General features: G+C 39.8%; 1 protein-coding gene across 1 annotated transcript in view; it reads right to left on the bottom strand.

Moving 5' to 3' along the window:
- cdh13 (cadherin 13, H-cadherin (heart)) overlaps positions 1-21,356 on the bottom strand; it is a 397,592-nt gene that overhangs the window by 243,032 nt on the left and 133,204 nt on the right. Inside the window, exon 4 of the mRNA XM_080504779.1 lies at positions 9,484-9,597. Coding sequence (XP_080360905.1) covers positions 9,484-9,597 — 114 coding nt within the window. The remainder of the gene's footprint in view (positions 1-9,483; positions 9,598-21,356) is intronic.

Raw genomic sequence — 21,356 nt, 5'->3', positions numbered from 1 at the left:
TGGCGATCTCGCTTCATCTTTTCCCTCTTGCTCTTATGGATCTTGCCGCTCACTTGTTACTCTCTATAAAATACCCGTACTTGCTTTTTGGTACATGTTTCCATCATCACTCTCTACTCTTCAGTGACGGTTTTGAGGCCTGGGCGTCACTTTGCTCCTAATGGAGGTTGCATGTCTCGACTGTCAGCTGCAACCGAACCCTCACCGCAGGTGTGTGAGTGGATGGGTGAATATAACCAACGATGTAAAGCATTTTAGGATTGTCGACACAGTGAGAAAAAAAGCACAATATGACTGAAATCTAAATAATAGTAGTTATTCTCTATATTTACTTGTGTGCATACCCACACACTGAACACCTCTGCACATTTTTTTGATCACCATCTATACTTTCATTGTTTCCAAGGTCTTCTAATACACAAATATTACTACATTTATTTCAGGAAAGAGCAGTAGCAGTGTGCTCCACATCTTGTTTGGGTTTGAAACAAATATCAAACATTTAATTCATCATACTGCATGTTCCTCGTCTTTCCACTCCTGTCAGCACCGAAATGGTAAAAACAGTCATCTCTGCCCACACTCACACAGGTAGCACTGTTGTCGTTAGGTTCAGAGATATTTTTCATCTTTCATCAGACTTTCAGAAAGCACCTGCAGAGACTGGCAAACTGGGTCACATAAAGAAAACAAAACAAAAAAAATAATAATACAATGAGGTGCTGCACCAGTTGGATTCACAGATGGCTCCGCATCAAACTTTCATAGATGCGGGGGTAGTGGAGGAACAGAAACGGACGTACAAGAAGGAGGGATGGAGGAGTGAGAGGAGGAAGCACAGAGTGAAAGACAGAGAGAGAGAGAGAGAGAGAGATCACTGATAAAGACACGCTAACTTCAGCTGAAGAGTAGCCAAAGTGTCAGGAGATTTTCAGACTGATTAGGAAAACCCTCTGTGGGGTAGAAGTGTGATTACACACACACACACACAGTCGAGAAATGTGCACCCAGTGGTTTTGTCTCTACAGAGTCCGTCTCCCTCCGTGTGTGGGAGGACTGATGGGAGAATCTCACCTCTTTCTATCAACTCTCATTACCAGCCGTACAGATATGAAAGACTTGGGGGCTCGTGATATTGCAAGAAGATGACAGGAGGTGTGGTGCTGAGAGAGAGAGAGAGAGAGAGAGAGAGAGAGAGAGAGACAGAGAGAGAGAGAGACAGAGAGAGAGAGAGACAGAGAGAGAGAGACAGAGAGAGAGAGACAGACAGAGAGAGACAGACAGAGAGAGACAGAGACAGAGACAGAGAGAGAGACAGAGACAGAGACAGAGACAGAGACAGAGACAGAGACAGAGAGAGAGAGAGAGAGAGAGAGAGAGAGAGAGAGAGAGAGAGACAAAACAATGCATCAGCAGCAGAGTGTGTCAGTGTCTGTGTGTTTTATGCAACGGGGTTTGGGTGTATTAAAACCTTGATAGTGGCTCCCCGTTGTTGGCGTGTCGATCAAGTGTCAGGAGGACACGCAATAAAACTCATAAAAAAAACTCTGAGGAAAATCTGGTGTGCAAAACAAAGTGCGGCGAAGAAATTGGAAAAAGTCAATCCAAAGAAAAATGTATTAGGTCTCATGCAAATGCATCGCGTGTATGGATACAAACCCCCAACATGGCGCCATGCTTTTTGACGGCGAACGAGGCAGGATTTCAAAAGGAGCATGTCTGCGTGTGCATTTCTGAGGGATAATATGGACGACCATCGCTCAGTGGTGCTTCTGTTCTCCCCATCAAGGTCATACAGCCAGATGCCAATGACAATCACTGGCCATAAAAGGGCTCCTGGGATCAGGCCAGAGAGTGTGTACTCACACTTGCTGGCTTGCGTGTGTGTGTGTGTGTTGTGTATACAAGCATGCCAGACGGGAACCAGTGCTCGGCTTGATTGGCTTGCCACTCTTGTCTTTTAATGAGAGGGACGAGATGAGGTGGATAGCCCAGTGAAGACATGGATGGGTAGTGCCGTGCGAGTCCTCGATGCAGGGCAATGGGAAAACAATGGGACTAATTAACCCCCTTTGATTGGTTAGCCAGGGCTCTGCTAATCATTACCCATCAGCCACCACATGCTGGGCCAATCAAAACAAGCCAGCGAAGAGCAACAATCAAAGGGGACTCTTTTAGAGGGGGAAAAAAAAGCTTGACAAGAGCGTTATCAAGCGTCGCGACTGTGTTAAGAGGGTCAGCTGGAGATGCTACAACAGGAAATTCTGCACTTGAAAACAGTGCAGTGAATCCTCCTCCTCCTATATGTGAGCTTGTTTATTGGCAGCAGGCATGGTTCGACTGAAAAACATCCATGTGGTCACTACTGCCAGCGCTATATGTCAAGAGTCGATCAAATAAACCTTTAAAGATGACATACACAGTTGAATGGAAGCTGTAATACATCTAAAGCAGAGTTCAATTTAAACTGAATGCTCGCATTGGTTGAGAACTGTTTCGGCTGACTTGGAGTTTGCTACCAGGCGGATGAGCCATCACTCAAGTCTTGCTTAAGCTCACACAAGGACAACATCTTTTCGGCAGTTCACACCAGACAAATCTGTTTTTTATTGCTTTTCCTCCCTGTTTTTCTTCTTTAAGCTGCTCTCATCAAAATGGATTTCACATCTGCTCGGTGTGTCTTGGGGTCCAAGCTTGATTTGGAATTTGCATCAGGCGGCTTTAGCTCACTGCCAGCGTGTATCCACCACAAACGGGCATGATTAACATGCTGAAAGATACACCGGAAGAAAAAGGCAGGAACTTTCTGGTCTTCCTAAGACAATTAAGGGAATCAATTAGACTAAATGACAAGGCCCGGAGGCTGCCTGCTTTTGCTAATGTTGTAACATGTCACAACACATCTTACTCAGTAACTACTTGGAAGCTCAGGCAGAGTGGTGGTATTGAATGGCTTTCCATTACGAGAGTAGAAAATAAAAAGACAAAGACTGAGCAAGTGGGAGGGAATATGTAAAGTAAAACCACAAAGCAGTACATGAAAGAGAGAGAAAAGGAGAAAAAAAAACACGTTTTAAGATGAGAGCCGCTACATAGAGGGCAAACGCACAAAGCATTCAGACTGACAGACGGCAAATCAGGATGCACTGTGCACTGAACCATCGAAACAGAGGTGCTAGACACATCTATTCTCCGTACAATATTAGCTGAGGCTACAAACCAAGCCGGGCCCTCATTCCTCTCACCACGCATGCTTTATTGGAGCTGTCACCTCAAGTCAGACAAGTTGCATTGATTTGCGAGCTGGACCCTGAGGTAAGGAAGTACAAACACAGGTTGAATAACTGACAGCGTCGACGCGGCACAGAAAGCTAAGATAGCTTCACAGATTGAAGCATTTGAGACTTTCTGTTGGCACATCAGAAACTTTTGTTCTGTGTTGAATGAAGCTCCCTCAGAGTGCTTTGTTGCTTCAGTGTGCATTTGTACTCATATTCATTGTACAGAAACCCAAAAGACACACAAAAAAGTGATTGTTTTAAGTTTTTTTTTTTTTCAATCAGTCAAGACACTGAACTCGTGTCCTTATTTTCTAAAAGGCGGTACAGGGGACTGAGGATGTGATTTACTAAGATCCCTCATGAAGCACAGCTTTGGTCTGCATGCTCTTTGCAGGAGACATAATACTATCACTGACATCACACACAAAGAGGAGTGATTGAAAGGGTTAGGGTTAGGGTTAGGATGGACCATGTGTTAAGTAAGTTATTGAACATAATGGAGGATTAAAGCAAATGAATATGAATTTGACATAAACAATAGTGGTGGGGAGCCAGCTGAGGAAATGAGTCCCAGTATACTAACGGCTGCATTTCCTGATAAAGTTCATTTGAGCCACCATTTAAAAGTTGTTGAAAAAAAAAAAATACAAAAGCAATGTTAACATTGTAATGATTGTTGAAAATCACATTGCAACAATCTAAATTTTCAAGTGAAAACAAAAAACCTTGGTTTTGTTTGGGTGACGTTGCCATTTTTAATGTTTATGGCATATTGGCTCAAAATGTGTCATTCATAATGTGGATCCATGGAAATGGATGTAAAAAAAGGTAGGCGGATAACTTTATATTGCTACAATCAGTGGAAGTGAATGAAACATACAACTTATTTTTACTTGAACTCTGACGTTACCAAGCCATAAGTCTACCTTCTTTTTTAACCCCCGCCCAGAGTCTTTGGGAAGTCTTAAAATTCATCCTATCAGCATCAAACGAAGTGGCATGTACTAAGAGAAACATTTAAGCATATCACTTTCATTGCATGCTCCGGCTGCTGTGAGAGTTGTTGTGAGCTGTTTATGGGCCCCCAAGGGAGGGCCGGGGAGAGACCTCTGTATCAAAACAATTCCACAGCTAGCAGGAGGTGTGACATAAACAACAAGGTTCTTACCCTTCCCCTGTGAGTCCCACTGACAGCCGACCCACCCTCTCTCCAAGACACACACACACACACACACACACACACACACACACACACACACACACACACACACACACACACACACACACACACACACACACACACACACACACACACACACACACACACACACACACACACACACACACACACACACACACACACACACACACACACACACACACACACACACACACACACACACACAGTGTCATACATGTCAAATTGTAGCCCGTTGCAATCTCAACTCTCCACAGCGCCTGACTGCTTATCTCTCTGGGAGAAGAAGGGCATATGAAAAATGAATGGCTGCCATATGGAGGTGGTAGGTTGTATAGGAAGAGGAAAAGCTATTGGTGTGGAAAATCAATTTCGCAACATCACCAATATATAGCTTCCCTTTGGTAAAATAGCCCATATTAGCCTGAGTTCTCAGGCAAAGCTCAATGATGGAGAAGACAAGCGCAGTTGACAGAATGGAGGGATAAAAGAACAATGGAGACAATTTGCAAAGGAGAGCGATGAGACATGAGAATTGGGGATAAAAGAAATACTTAAGGGAATATGAGGAGAGAAAAGGAAGAAAAGTAATTGTACGTCATAACTTATATACCATACTCCCCATGGCCAACACTCATGTATCGGACAGGAATTACAGCTGTTGCCAGAGGTGCCATCCCACTCCCGGTCTACAGCATACTGCAGAGACGAGTAGTTTTCTATATATATCAACACAATCGGCCCACTTGCACTTCTCTTTGGCCCTATTTACATGACATTCCAAGTGAAAACGGATTATGTTTGAGTTTTTGTTTTAGAAGAGTTTGACAGAAATGGCAGAAATGCTGAAAACGTTCACATGACAGGCCACGAGTTTCTGGTTGTTTTTGTAAAGAAACAACATTTTAACATCAACAAGGTCGGGCACACAGACATTCGTATGGGCAAAAGACAAGAGTTGCATTAATGGCGACACCTAATTGTAAGACTACAGTTGAATTCCAGGAGATGTGGACGTCATGAGAATCATGACACGCTTTGTTAAAGTTTTTATTTCATTAGGACAAACTCGTACGTTCACTATTCAAGTTTAAATGATGTGTTTATTAGGTTAAAGCAGTTCAAAACTCTTTTATTATGCTGGATTGACTGCTTTGGTCTTGTAATCAGTTGTGGCCGAAAAAATGCTTCAGACGAGATACTGAGTGTGTTTTTAGAATAAAGTTTGTATTTCACGAGAACATACTCATACTCTCACTATTCAAGTTTAAATGATGAATGATGAATATAAAATTTATTTAAAAGGGACAATGTACAGTTAAAACATAAATGTTGCCATTTGATGCACTATACCAGATTGTAGCTTTAAGCTAATTTGCATCTGTAGTTGTTAAATTAAAGTTTTTCGTTTTCACTTGAAAAACGGTGTGTAAACGGGGGCTCCATCTCCCTGCAGGTCGCCAAGCTATACGCGATCATAACCTCCTGTTCAATAGTTGCCCCCCCAAACACATCACCATAAAGTCTGACACTTGCACAGTCACCATATTTACTCTCCTCCACTACCTTGGCTGCCTGCTATCTCAAGTTCCTCAAGCAGCTTCACAGGAACCACACTGGGTATAGTAATAGTATGAGCTGGAGGCATGGGCTTTGTGCTGTGGTCATGCTCTCTAGGGTACAATTATCTATTAGACGCAAGGCTCAGTCTGGGATATATCTATTCATGTTAGTCTCAGCAGGCATTAAGCGATGTGGATGATCGCTCAGTATCCAATCTTGGCAAGAACAAAGCTGACTGACATGCAGGGATAGATCAAACTGTTATAACGAAGAGAAAGACAGTAAGGTCTTCTACAAGCCTTATGAGGTGAGAATTTTTGACCGACTGTTTGTACTCGGATGTTTCAAAAGAAAACGAAAGAAAAACGGGAGGAGACCCAAGTGATATGCAATGACACAGAATTTATAATCCGCCACAAAAAATAATCAGGCACGGTTTCTCTTCTTTGGCCTTTTCAATGGGGTAATAAGTAATAAGTAAATAATTAAGAAATTGTTGTTTAACTATTGCTTGCTTGATTTCTGTCAGGCATTTGTTTTTAAATAGACAATTAAAAAATTCACAAGGTTTGAAAGAAAAATACATCTGGATGTTGTCAGCATATAGATGATAACAAATAGCATTGTAGTGTCTAATATTTTGGCCAAGAGGTCATATTTACGGCAATGAGACATCCAGGACAGATCCATGGTGGCTTGCTGTATTTGTATGTACATTTTAATGGGTATTGCTATTGTTACAAACCTTTACTGCAGGTTATATTAGTAATATGTATTATGTTTTGTGTGTTATAAATACAATGTATAATAAAAACAATAACTAGTATTATTATTATTATTATTATTATACAATTTAAAAAGGAGTAATATTGTTTCAAAACATGACGTCTTTTTTTTTATTAAAAAAATGAACAAATCAATAACTTTACTTATCCATAGTAAAAAAGCAATAACTGCATTGAAGCTGAAAGTGTGTTGGTCTGATATATGATTTGAGAATGATACACTTATCATTGAAATCTGTCAGACCCAAAGACAGCTTTAGGGCTTTTAGAGGAAGAGAGACTGAAACAGACTTTATTATTGCCTATAAAACAAAATTACATAGCATAAAAAAAGAATTGGAAAAAAAAAAAAGAAGCAGCAGGGTTGGTGGGCATGGTTATAACTGATTTATCACTATGAGAGAAATCATTTTTAGGAGTTGTTTTTCCATTGATTAAACTGTAAAAACTTGAAAAGGAAAAAAAACCTACTCCTTATGTTGTGAGATCACGGAAGGCAGTGAAGCTGTGGAAGGTTAGCGAGACAACGTTAATAAGCAGAGATTATCAGACAAAGGCTGCTGAACTTCACGGACAGGGAAAGACATTGCGCAGAGATCAGTCCAAAATGCTTTAAACAGTGGATGCAAAATAACACAAGTAAGAAGCAACAGAAAAGATACGACTGATATTCACACTTAGATGTGCCACAGGAAGTGAGCAAGTATACTCTGGGGCCTGAAAACATACCCGTCCAATCACGTTCACACAGCAGGTCGCATTTGAAATGTTCAGACAAAAAAATCGGATCCCCGCAAAAAATAAATCGCCTTCCCCTCATTATCACCCAATGAGTTTTAAACCCCAAGTTTGGAACTTCTTTAGTACAAGACATCTAACTAAGATTTCAGTTGAAAGTTCAATGTGATACCAAAAACTGTGATTGATTATTAATTGATTATGGAATCAATGAATTAGAAATTATAGAACCACTGATGTTAGGATAGAGTAGGATTGCTTTCAAAAAGCTAAATCTTGGAAGCCGTTTTCAAAAAGTTGAGTTTTCAGTGGATCCGAGCACCGTTATCATGTAGACTGAAGAAGGAAGATGACTGCTATCGAGAAGCTATGCAGAGTGTTTCATAAACTGCTGATCTACTAAGATGTCCATGGATACAACCTTCTCTCAGGCTCAGAGAGGAGGGTTGAAAAAAGAAAGAAATACCCATGGAGTGTCTGTTCCTTGAAGGAACATGCAATGTCAGTAGATGATAGACAAGCAGGTTTGAAATGTTGCAATGAAAAGTAGTGTTAACTTAAATAACCACACATTGTAATCACAGTACACACAAAAAAAAAAAAAAAAATCTGAAAAGACTTGGAGGATGAACTTGGAGGTAAATTGGGTGGAGAAGGCAGTGAGGAGCTGGAAAGTCAGGCTCCAACACACACAGCCTCAAACAAATGGATAATCGAGTGGTGGGAAAACATTGGCTGGTGTGCAAACTCAAAATATCTCCTGCAACATTTGACTCATGTGGTCAGTATTTGACATAAGCAACATGAAAGCACGAATCGACCCTGCCTCATATCGATAGTTTTGGGCTATTGCTGGTGGTGAGAGGGTGGGAGGGTCGGGATATTCTGTTGGCAGGAATTGACATTTAAACGCTGCAGTGTGCCCGTCTTCTTTCAGCTACTTGCAGAGGGATAACGCGCTGCGCTACAATCGTCTTAGAGCGGTTTTCTTGAACACGCGATTGAGTTCACTGCACTCAAACGGTCTCCACAGGTTCTAGATCTAAATCCAGCAGAGACCCTTAGGGCTGAGGGGCAACAGGGGATTAAATCGCAAATGTGCAGCGGACAAATCTGTGGCAAATGCATGTAGTTATCATGTCTATATGGACTGATATCTCTGAGGAATGTCTCCATGTTGATTTTTCTGCCATATGTGTATGGTCTCTGATATGTAGTTGATTAAATATTAGGAGTTGATAGCCTCAGGGTAAACAGCTGGTGGGAGCTAATTCTCTACTCATTGCAATTAAACCATGAATGAAGAACGGGGCATACAGCATTGTATCATTGAAAGAGGAAAAATCAAACCTTAAATGTAGAAAGATTGCATTGAAATACTCACGGAAATGTTTAATGACTAAAGTTTGTATGTGGAAGCCTGGAAAGATCCTGATTATAATGCTAAATAGCAGTACATATAAGATATGAAAGTGATTTTTGATTAAAATAGCTTCATATATCAAACATAACATGATCAATGAAAGATTGAAATAAAAAATACCAACTGAGCGAGTTTCAGCGTCATAGACAAAATAATAATAAAGTAATAGAAAAGTATATATAGATATTATGTTCTTTTTTATTTCTAGTTTGACGAAAATCATAAATATCCAAATCAAACCAAGGGGGGGGGGGGGGGGGGGGGGAGTGTCACACAAAAAGATCTAAAGATTTAATAGATAATGCAATATTGAGAATCAATGTTTGGTTCTGGAACTAAGGTGGTTTTCTTTTGAGAGTGAATGCCTTCAATTTACAACCATCCAAATAAATTTTTATGGCATGCCTCGAGATATAACAAATTCAGAAAAATAAAATAAATACATAAATAAATAAAACTGCATTGTATAGTCAGACTATATTATGTATTTCTTACCTTTCCAATGACCCTGGGGAAGGGACGTCTCTGGTTCTCAGTTACACTCATTGGGGGGACCAGCAGAGATCTCTTGGCTCTGTGTGAGGACTTCTGGCCAACACTGAGGATATGCTGAAACGCAAAGGTGAAAAAAAAAAACAGTTTGACAAGGAAGCATACAAAAATAACTATTCCTACATTACTTGTTAGCACCTTTCTACTTTCAGCAATTACCGTTCAGCCTACCAACCACAGAGAAATACAAACAAACACGCACATGCAGTGGAGCTGTCAAGTGTGCATTGAAAGTCAGTGTAAAGGTGTTAACAAAAACTCTTGGAAACATTCCCATTTTGACTTTTTTTTTTCCCCTCAAAGAGGAGTGATCCATATAAACAATATAATGCAAATTGGCTGAACACCTGCAAGCAGGCAAGAAACACCATATGCTCCACGCTTGTGTAGATGAGGAGGGCAAAGGAAAATTCTCCCGGCAAAGAAGAAATAAGTGCCTGGGCTGCTGTTCCTGCAATTTAATGTATATTCTTTTCTCTCTTTTTTTTTTTCCTTACTCTTTACCCAGGCTGTTAAATAAAGGGAGGATATAGTGAAAGTGAAAGGGAAAAAAAAATAAAGGCAAACAAAAGAAATGGCAAAGCAGTGAGAGATGGCAAGGTTTTGGCAAAGCAATTGCATTTTTCAGGCCGAAGGACTCATTCTGTGATGCAGTTTTTGCTCTTGAGAACACATAATCTAATTTAATCTTCCCCCCTCTTGCTGTTGTGAACAAAAAATGTTTTATTTCAGTGTAAAACAGTGAAAAACGCCCCCCCCGTCCACTAAAATCACAGTTTGGCTCTTTCTCCTTGGATGTTCACAATATGAATGCCCGTCACCAACGCTGTGAACGGGAAGCTGGAAAAACGAGGCTGCCAAATATTGAGGGAAACACAATCTGTTGATAGTACACCTACATGGACAGGAGCTGAAGGGCATTCATACCCAGAAACACACCCAAAGTGTGAGCAATTGACTTTATTCAAATCAAATATCTATGAATACCACGGTGTAGACCCATCAGGGTTTTTTTGAGGCAAAAATGGTTGCTATTCTCAATCGACTGGCGCATGTGCAGAAGAATTATTTACTATGCTCAGAAACAGTTAAAAGTTGTGTCTTCAGTGGTTTTAAGTGCTGCTGTCATTCAAACGGACACCCAAACCACAGCAACTTCCTCAAATATCAAAATGTTAACTGATGTTTTGCGTCTATTCCATACTCACTTGATCATTTATTTATTTGGGAGGGTGTTATGTCTCCTTATTCATGTATTTGTCTATTTGGAAAACAGATCCCTATCAAAGCAGAGGAGCAATGTTCAATGAGCCATACTGCATCCCCCCCAAAATAATCATAAGTCAGGTCAGAGGGAAAGCAATTACCTGCAGAGAGAGCTAATCTCCCACCTGCTTCTTGGCAACCCAAGGACAGCAACAACTCCATGAGGTTTCATTTCTTCACAGCTTATCTTCCTTACATATGATAATTATTCTTCAAAATATCTTTTCATTGCAATAGCTTGCTGTTTAAAGACAAACATCAGCCAAATTGTATTATTACCTTCGTTTTGCACACAAGTTGGCTTATTGGCTTGATCAGTAACTCATGATTAAGTAATTTGAACAATTGATGTTCAAAAGACAAAAGATGTCAAGTTCTTTCAAATGCTAATGTTCCACAGTCTGTCTCCACCTCTGGCTTATGTTTTCTTATTTTATGTGTTTTTTCTTTCTTCTGGTGCCAAGGGTCAACAGGCTGTCAATGAAACATCCCAACACCTTTGTTTTTTTTTTACAAAAACATAAATTTCTTGCTTTAATACTATCACGACCTCTAAAAGTGTGATTAAAAAAAATGTCATTTAACCTCCCAATGCCAATCTCGCTATTGTGAGGATAACAGTGAGCATCCTGCTTGGGCAAAATGTTACGCAAAATGACAATGAAAGAAACAATAAGCCAACAAGTAAAGCCATTGAGCCCCGCTTACAATGACAACATGATTTTCCGCGCGAAAGGCAAAATACCAACCTGGGTTTTTTTTGTGGTTCTTTTCTATGGCTTCATTTGCAATGCAAATAGCCCCTTTTGTCCTTCATCTTTTATAGCCTACTGTGCGACGCTTTATTGACAATGTGTGGCACACACCGATGTGGCCGTGCGAATGCAGCGAGGCTGTTTGCATGTTTACCGTTCACACTGCTGCTCTTGCCTGACAAGGACTCTGGCGCCACTCTCACCCCTGTCAGCGTGACAGACAGAGAACAGGTAAGAGGGAATAACTGAGCCATTTGTCATCCGCAGATTTGTCCTCCGAAACACTCTCAACAAATAACCGCTGAACAACCCCCCCCCCCCCCCCCCCCCCACCCACCCCAACCCCCAGCTACAAAGTTCAGAGGGAACACAATGAAACAGTAATCACAAACACAACCCGACCAGAACCAAGCTAAGACACAGCAAGCGGTGTCTGAAATGGCCACTCTTATCAAATCCACTGGGGGATGACCTTTGAAATGTCAAAAAACAGAAATCCAGAACTGGACCTGAAGCTGTGCGCACAAAACTATGAAAGATTATGAGACCTATTTTGTGTCTAAAGAGCACAGGCAGCCATGTGTGTATATTTATGTGACCAGTTCGTAAGCAAGTTTATGGACTTTTAGGCACTGCCTATAAAAAAAGCCGGCCTGAGTGTAAAGCCCAGGGATGAGCACATCAATCCCATCATACAGCGGTCTCAGCTGTGCGGCATTAGCAAAGGGGGTAAGTGGAAATGGGAGGCAAACAGGCTCTGTGAGGTATTTTTAGAGGGTAGTGTGAGGAGTCGGGGGGGTGTAAGATGAATCATTCTGTCAAATCCACATCTTCCCTTGTCTGAGATAGAGTGGATATGGAGAGGGGGGTGACAGCGCTTGGAAACCTATCGGCGTTCCGCTGGCGGATCAAGATGGTGGACCGCACGGACTAAAGCATGTTTACCTGGGTACAGACGGGAATGGCCCACCACAAGGCCTATTTCCCCTATAACACCTTTGCAGCTCGTCTGTCTTTTTGCTCAGGAACAGCCTCTCTTCTCACTTTCTTTACAGTTTCCATGTGTGATGAATAATGTTCTTACAGTTTGGTGACACCATAAGAGAGGAGAGAAATTAATCTTTAATGGGTTCCGTTCATAAATTACTGCTGCACCATCAGCCATGATCCAGCCTTAAAACATTTGCTTCTCTATGTGTTTCTGTCTCTTAAATGATTAATGGTCATTGGGACCTTCCACTGTGCCATCACAAAACAAAATGTTGAATACACTTGATCAGCTAAGGGCAGCAAGGGAGAAGATATGTATACAGATATAAAATCACCAGTAATCCAGTATGTGGTATTATCACAATACGTCTGTCACAATGCTGCACCGTTGCAATATTACAACAGTTTGGTGGCTTTTTTGAATCCATGAATAATGGAAAAAAAAACAAATCCCCATATTTGTTTTATGGCGTGAGAAATTGTTTTCATGCCACTTCAATCACTTTTATCGTCGTGTAATGTGTCTCGATCAGACCGGCTGCCCAGCACCATAAAACTTTGTTGTAAATGTTGCATGCGCCCGACAAATTTAACTGTTTGCATTACAGTTCACAAATTTCAATTAGCTCAGTGCAGTGTGTTATAACGTACGGTTAAAAGGTGATTTTAAGGTGGAAAAAAATGTACTTTCACGGGAATCCTTTTTTCACCTTGTGTGCTTCTTTCACAGCCTCAAAATAGACCAAGATACATAGAGCAGTTTAGTAAAAAGAGAAAGTTTTAAACCTTTGCTCATTGAAATATTTGGAAATTGAAATATGTAACTGGTTTGGAAGATTTTTTTTTTCTTCTTGCTTTTAGTGGTTTGTATAGCCACGGAAAATAAATGCAAAAATATGACTTTTATATGTGAGGAAAGCTTGACAGAATCACACAGAAACCACATAAATATGTCTCTTTGAAGATCTGCAATGTCACGGGAGAACAAAAGACATTCATGTTCTGTTTCACTAATTTTAGAAATCTTACATAAACTAACCCCAAACCACTATTTTGTACCGTTTTAATTTCTAGAGCAAAGAAATGCAGGAAACATTAAATATGTTCATCTGCCTAGTAAAAAAAAAAGAATAAATAAAATATATTTATATATATAAAAACAGTTTAAAATGGTAATTTTAACATTTTAACTGACCTTGTTGAACGCTTTAAACTTGTTGTGAAAGTGTCTATAAATATTCCTCAAATTGTTTACAAGAAAGTTTTGGTGGTAGCATTCACCAACCATAGAGATCATAGAACTTTTTATTTTATTTCATAGGATTTCGAGTCTTTAATAAGTGTGATGGTTAAAGATGCTTTATTATGCAGATAGTATTGAGGTAAACTATTTGAAAACATGGCAGCTCACTTTAGAACTGGTGATAGTTCAATTGTTACAACAAAAACCTGACGGTGTGATCAGTCTCCTGTCTGGAATAGTTACAATTGTACAATTCCAAAACAAATAGAATACAAAAACTTTGTACAAATACAAAACATGTTACAATTAGGTCAATAATGACGATACCTCTGCCGCATACAAAATAGTAAACTGCCTCTGTTTTGGTGAGGCGAGTAGATACTATTGAAAGTACAAAATGTATGTATGCAATAAACACAATTTGCTATCCTTCCTGTAAATGCTGCCAATAAGGGCAACAAAGATAATTCCCGCAACTGATAATGATGCAAAGTTGCAGATTTCTCCAACTTGGGTTCAGAGAGGTGTGCTGTGGATCAGCTGGTAGGACAGGCTGTCTTCCAGTCCCAATGTTGGAGGTTCAAAGCCCTTCATGTCATCCTGTCCATGTGTTAAAGTCTCCTGGCACAATACACTGAGCTCCAAAGTTGCTCCCAAAGATGTGCGACCACCTTGCATAGCAGCTGTCACCATTGGGGTGTGTGTGTGTGTGTGTGTGTGTGTGTGTGTGTGTGTGTGTGTGTGTGTGTGTGTGTGTGTGTGTGTGTGTGTCTGTGCATGGGATTTGAAAGATCACGTTGAGACTGCTCAAGCGACAAAATGCACTAATTTACCGTTTCAATTTCCAGGCACTGGAGTCTATCCAAGACGACGATGTTTGAACGGCAAGGAAAGATCCTGAGCCGGTAACCAGTCCAATATAAAATCAAAGAATTTATATACACAAATGTATTCAAACCCGCTTCAATTGGTCCATGCCTTTTGATTATGAGAGGTGGTCTGAAGAATAGCAGAAAACCCACGCAAAGGTGAGTGAGATGCAACATGCAAATTCCATCGAGAAAGGACCTGGCCAACATACCATGTGCCGTTGATGAAATGAATGATGAAAGCACTTTAACAAAAACTTAAGACTCAATATGGATTTATCAAGAGAGAAGTACCTTCCCATTGCCACAGATGTCCCAATTTTCAGTTCACATCAAACCAGAAACCCCTGAGGAATCCAATGCAATGGAAATTTATGCTACCACATTTAATACTACTCTTACCCTGCCTTCTAAGTTCTTCGACTTTCGGCTTCACTTCACTCTGAAGTTTAACTACACAAGAAACACCAGTGTTTTGTGCAAGGAACAAAAGCCTTTGTTCGTCCCAAATGTTCTTTTAAAATCTAGTAGGTGATGGATTGTGAAGTGTTCTTAGCTCACACTGAATAGGACGGTAGCTTTGCCAAGTAAAGAGTGTCTGGTGCTGGCGGCCTTTTTTTGCAGGCTGGGCAGATTTAAACACTGGCTTTGCAGTCATCATCAATTGTTTTGACCCATTCTTTTTTATAACATAATGGTTTCCAATTTATGTTCTTCTGAGGAATCCAAGATACGTTTATATTACATGCAAGTTAAACAGTTGCATTTTCTTTCTTGAAATCCTCCTTTCAAGACCAAATTGTATCACTGATCGTCATCTCAAATAAATCAGCAGTGCGATCGTGTTAATTGATTTGAATGTCATTATCACATTAAAAACTTTAGCAAGTCACATTAAAGCATATTGATATTTGACATCTATTGTGGGACAATATTGACACGTAATGCATTGTAATATTGTCCTGTATTGATTTTTATTTTCTTTACTTAGAGCAAGAATGCACACAAGCACAAAACTCACTAACCAGTCAGCTCAAGCCACCTGGGATTTATGTATCATCAATATTTCTTTCTTTCTTTCTTTTTTTTTTTATCATACTAACAATAAGGCAGCTCGGTTGGAGACATAGTACCACATGAGTGATTTCCATTGCTAACTATCAAAGCAAACAATGATAACACAGCCTCAAGCACAGCCAATTTACACCTCAGCTTTAGTGCCGTCGAGCATTGTTTCCTTGGAATTGTTGTTAAAACAACAATGGAAGTGGTGTATTGATAATTCTTAAATTAAAGTAAGTCTCTTGGGAGGATACTGAAATGGGTTATTGACATAAAATATTCAAGACATGGCAAGCTATAATCTACTTTTACCTATTTCGGCTTGTATAATTACCAAGATTGTCAATCTGCCTGTCGTAAACCTGGGACATGCCTGCAGTGTTTACAGGGATGTACAGTGCAAGTGTGTGAGTGAGAGTGAGAGTGAGAGTGAGAGTGAGAGAGTGAGAGAGTGAGAGAGTGAGAGAGTGAGAGAGTGAGAGAGTGAGAGAGAGAGAGCGAGAGAGAGAGAGCGAGAGAGAGCGAGAGAGAGAGAGAGAGAGAGACTTTGTCACTGTCATTTCAGCTGGGAGTTACTGTGGCAGGAAAGTCACGTCCTTGTCCATTCTGCCATTTTCATTCTCAATGCTATATTGAGAAGTGTCATTACTCATTTTTGACAATGTATTGCAGGCCTGGTAAGAAATGGATAATATCAAGGCCAGTGGTGACAGGACGGTACAGCTATTCAATGTGGAATAAACTCTTGGATATGCAGGCGGGTCAGGCAATCAGTCAGCCACCCTAATGGGCAGTTGAGTTCACTTATGCCGGTGTCAGCAGAATTGTATATACACATGATAATAAATTTACACATCGCCTGATGGCATGTTCCTCCTCTTGACAGCCCAACATTATATATTTCATATCAGCATGATCAATACCGCACAGACACCTTTCAACTTGGCCAGGCAGGATGTAGCAGTACGTTGATAGATGCCTGTTTCACTAGTTAATTAGCCAACTACATTATTGCCATGAGAGAGTGGATGTGTGTGCGTCATCGACAAACGGCGTACATTAGGAATTACACAGAGACGCTTCAGAGGAATATGCAAATGACTTCTCAATTTAAAGAGAAGGTGAAATCAATGACACAAAACTTCTACATGCTGTAGCCTATGGAAAGTCCTATACGTTTAGCTTTATTTTTAAATGTAGTGAGCTCAAATGTGCATTGAACATCACTTTAGTTTAATTAACCTTCTTTTCTCTATTTATTAACCTTGTTTTTTTCCCCCCACCAAAACACAAACAAAAAATTGGCTGTTTCAATTAGCAACCTTTTCTCATTTTGTCTTCATGAAAGCTTATTTCTACAATAGTGTCTTTGTTATCCTTTTGATATCTAAGACTTTGACCAGAAAAAAAAGTAATTTGTGCGATGATCCGTTTCTCCAAACATCTGTCACAGTCAGACTTCTGTCATCTGCACTTTCTGCAGAACCCTGGAAGAAGGCTTTTTAACTCAATCTAAGAGACCTGCCATTTCCATAATACAATTTTAGCTTCTCCACTCAAGCTGTCACCTAATTTTAGGATTTATTCCAGAATTTTAACAATTGCCAAATGATGTCCCTGACCTTCGGGACTGCTATATTGTAGTTTGGAACCTTTCCACCTGCACACACCTTTCCAGGCACAGCTTTGTTCATTTGCCTCTCTCCTATGAGACCCATTATATTAAATCTAATTTAGCATTCTTGAATTCATACAACAACAACAAAACGATAGCTAAAGGGAAACACAGATAGGTCTTTTGCACCACTGTGAAATCAGCCATAGGTTTAAGCTCGATCAATATTCCAGAACAGAATGAGACTACAGATGCAAGCCACTGAAATAAGTCTCCTCAACAAAGTGAGAAGCCTCCCTTTCCGCGACTTAGTGAGGAGCTTGACAACCCAGGAGGGATTCAAATTACAGCTGCTACTCCTCCTCCTCACTGAGAGAAGCCAGTTGAGGTGGTTTGAGCATCTGATGAAGATGCCAGCAGGTCGGCTCCTGGTAGGGGTGTACGGACATGGATGATTAGGAGGAGACCCAGAGGTTAACCCAGCGCCTGCTGGAGAGATTAGAGGTCAGATCTACTGGAGGTTTGTTTGTATGAAAACAGGCACAAAACTTGATAGCATGGACATGAATGTGGAAGCTGCTCTGCTAAAGGGAGGACCGCAGCTCACTCGTGTGAAACAATGCATAAGAATGAGTTTAATTTGTTTACATTCAAAACCAACTGTGCAAAAATAGTGGGAGGAGTTTATGCCAACAAAGTGCTGTAGAATGCAAAGTGTGAAATATTTGTGCAATTTGTGTTTGTATCTGTGTTTAACATTTTTGAAATAGAGGTGCAAATCAGCTCAGCAGACATGTTACAGTGCAGAGAGGAATTTCCTTAACTGGCCCAGGGTGGCATTCATTTACAGACTTAATTCCATTTTATGTTCTATATCTGTGATACAATCTCTTATAAAACTCTGCTGTTGCTTTTTTAAAATTTTTCCTAGCTTCAACTGGATGACAGATCATTCTAGATCAACGTTCCCAAAAAGGCTGAAAGTGTCATATTTCATTTTGGGCTTCTGGGCAATACCATTCTAGCCAATCGCTCCAGGGTGGATTCAAGCAAAAACAATTTGCCTGTGATGTCACCAATCATGCCGTTGAGAGTTGATCACCTAGAAAAGGCCTGCAAACCAAAAACAGTGTATTTGTGCGAGTTACCATGCTTCATACTGTAAATTAGGCCCAACATCTCTCATTTATTATGGATGGATGGATGGATGGATGGATGGATGGATGGATTTGCCATCAAGTGTCAGTTGCCTTCATAGAAGTGGAATTGAATAAATGGCCCTTTCACACGCACGGCACTACGGGTGGGCTTGCTTGTAAACTATTCTGAAATATTTTGCTTATTTACATCATTGGTTGAAAACTGCTGCCTCATCCGGAAAGTCTTATTAAAAGTCTAAAAGTTAAGGCTTACTCAATACCTGTGATTGAAACGGTTTTGAGCTTTTTGAAGAGACCGACAACAGACAAAGGCAGTAAACAGAATTAACAAATGACAGCTACCGAACAGGCAAAGAAGACGGCATGAGTGGGATGGAGACAGAAAGAAGATTATTTGTGTTGTGCTGTATAATGTGAGCTGATCTGCTGTGGTTGCAAGATGTCACATCTTAGTCATCCTCAGAAAGCCTTATGGAACAGTGAAAGCTTGGTTAGAGAAAATCTATTTGCTGTTGCAGGATGAGGATTTTGCCCAGGATGCAACATTACATTTCATTCGGTGCACGGAAATGGATGAAACATAACAAAAGCAAAATAAATAAGCTTTTGGACTGGATTATTTTGCTTCTTATCAGTTGTTACATTTGAATAGTCCCTGTTTATGCCCCCTGAAGGCAAGAGAATGTTCTGCATAATTGTTGCACCACCAAGACAACAAGAAATAATACACACAAAAAGTCCCCGTCTTCGGAGCATGCATTTGTTAAATTGAAATGCATTCTTCCATTAATTCACATATTGATCGTTTTGCAAAAAAAAAAAAAAAAAGGGAATAAATTACTCATTGAATTCCGACTTTGGCTCATAATAGGAATCGTTCATCAGCCACTTCTCTCCCTCTGGGCTTGTGTTACACGGGACTCGCAGCTCTCGCCGGGGAATTAAAAAGTGATTCCCTCCACCTTCGCTCTGAGCACTTATCAGTTATCATCAAGCAATATTTTGCTTTTGACCACGATGCCAGTTGTTATGCCAATAAATTCACCTTGGTGTGTTTACACAGGAAACAAAGGGTTTGGGAGTATGCACAACTCAACTCTGAGAACAGCATTATGAGATGTTTCATTATAATATGATACGACAGTGTAGTAAAATAACTGACAAACAAGTAGGAGCAATCAGAGTATGCCTTTTGATTTAAAGTGCACCATCCACATTCGGTTTTGTCGGCCGTGCAATTCTTCAAGTCAAACCCCCCCAGCTTATTGAAACAAGCTTTTAAATATGTGATAAGTTAGTTACAGATTCTTTAGAAGCTGCTGCTGCTGCTGCTGCTCTGCACATGTGTTTGATGGGCCACTTGAGACCATACCAAGGTACGAGGCGTGGAGTGTGGATATGGACAGAGAGAGAGGAACAATAGATTTTCTGATGATATGAGTCCCGGAGCTCGAGGAGCTTCTGCAGATTAATTGATAGTGAAATAATGAGAGCTTTTAACCACTCTGTCTCACCAGAGAAACTCTCTCTCCACCAGTTTTTTTTTCTTTCTTCCCTGTCTTTGTTTCCCCATCCTCTGCCAAATACCGCACTTCTCGATGATGTGTGCTCTGCAATTAGCAGCTGAGAAAGTCGACTTTATGATAGACAGAAACATTAAAGCATTTACCCACAGGAAAGATAAAATACTTAATTGGATATATCAAGCCTCCCTGATACGATTGAGTGGAATTGTAGAAGAAAGACAAAAATAGAGGAACTGAATGATAAGAACTGTGCAGTATTGTACAGTTTGTTCCATTTGATAAGTTTTTTTATGTTTTCTCAAGGCAATATTTTTTTTCTATCACCTCTCAGAAGACTCATCTGGTTAAATACAAATCTGAGTTCTATCCCAGTTTTGCAATCCATCCTTCATCGGTAATACAAAAACATTTTCTTGTTTTTATATATATATATATATATATATATATATATATATATATATATATATATATATATATATATATATATATATATATATATATATATATATTTATATATACATACACATACACACACACACTCCACACAAGCATGTGAGTTTTTCATTTTGACATGACCACAGTATTTGAGCGATTCTTCCCCGGAAAGCACTTGGAGTAATGCCAAAAAACATTTGTCATCATCAATGAATGTTAATAGTCATAAACCAAAGTAGTGGGAAACATAAAATGTTGATGTCAAGTTAACTAAACGTCAGAGCATCATCAAGGATATTACAAATCATCTCGAGGAGGACATGCACATACCAAGCATTATGATGAGCCTTTCAAATAAGTGCATCCTTCTACTTGAAGACTGAAATCTGTCATCTTTGATCAAATAAATGCAACGATATAAATATAAAGAAAAGTGTTCTGAAGCACGGGACTGTCCTAACCAATGGATTGTCTTCATGCTTGTATTCAAACCTCATACAGAGTCCATCACAAGTAATAATTTTAATCCAAGTGAATTATAGTGTTTGTTAAATTAAAGAAAATAAGTGCTCCACAACTGGCATTACCCGTAATTAGTTATGCCAATATAGTCTATCAAAACACATCTGAAAAATATCTTCATTATCTTAATGTTGCTTAAAAATGTATGTGTAGTGTTTTATTAAGGTCTAATTAAAACAACACTTGCAGACTAATTTAGTTACCACTTATCAGAAGACATTGTTTTCCAAGTGTTTCCAAATGAAGCTTAATTTCTAAAATAATGTTTAGCATCTCAAAGAACACCATGTCTCCATTTCCACAGAATTACTGAAGCTTGTCCAGATTGGAACTGCCAAGTCTATTATTTGCATTTCTTCAGGATTTCAATAAT

The sequence above is a fragment of the Blennius ocellaris genome, assembly GCF_963422515.1.
Source record: "Blennius ocellaris genome assembly, chromosome: 11".
Lineage (NCBI taxonomy): Eukaryota > Metazoa > Chordata > Actinopteri > Blenniiformes > Blenniidae > Blennius > Blennius ocellaris.
This window is presented reverse-complemented; position numbering and strand designations above follow the sequence as displayed.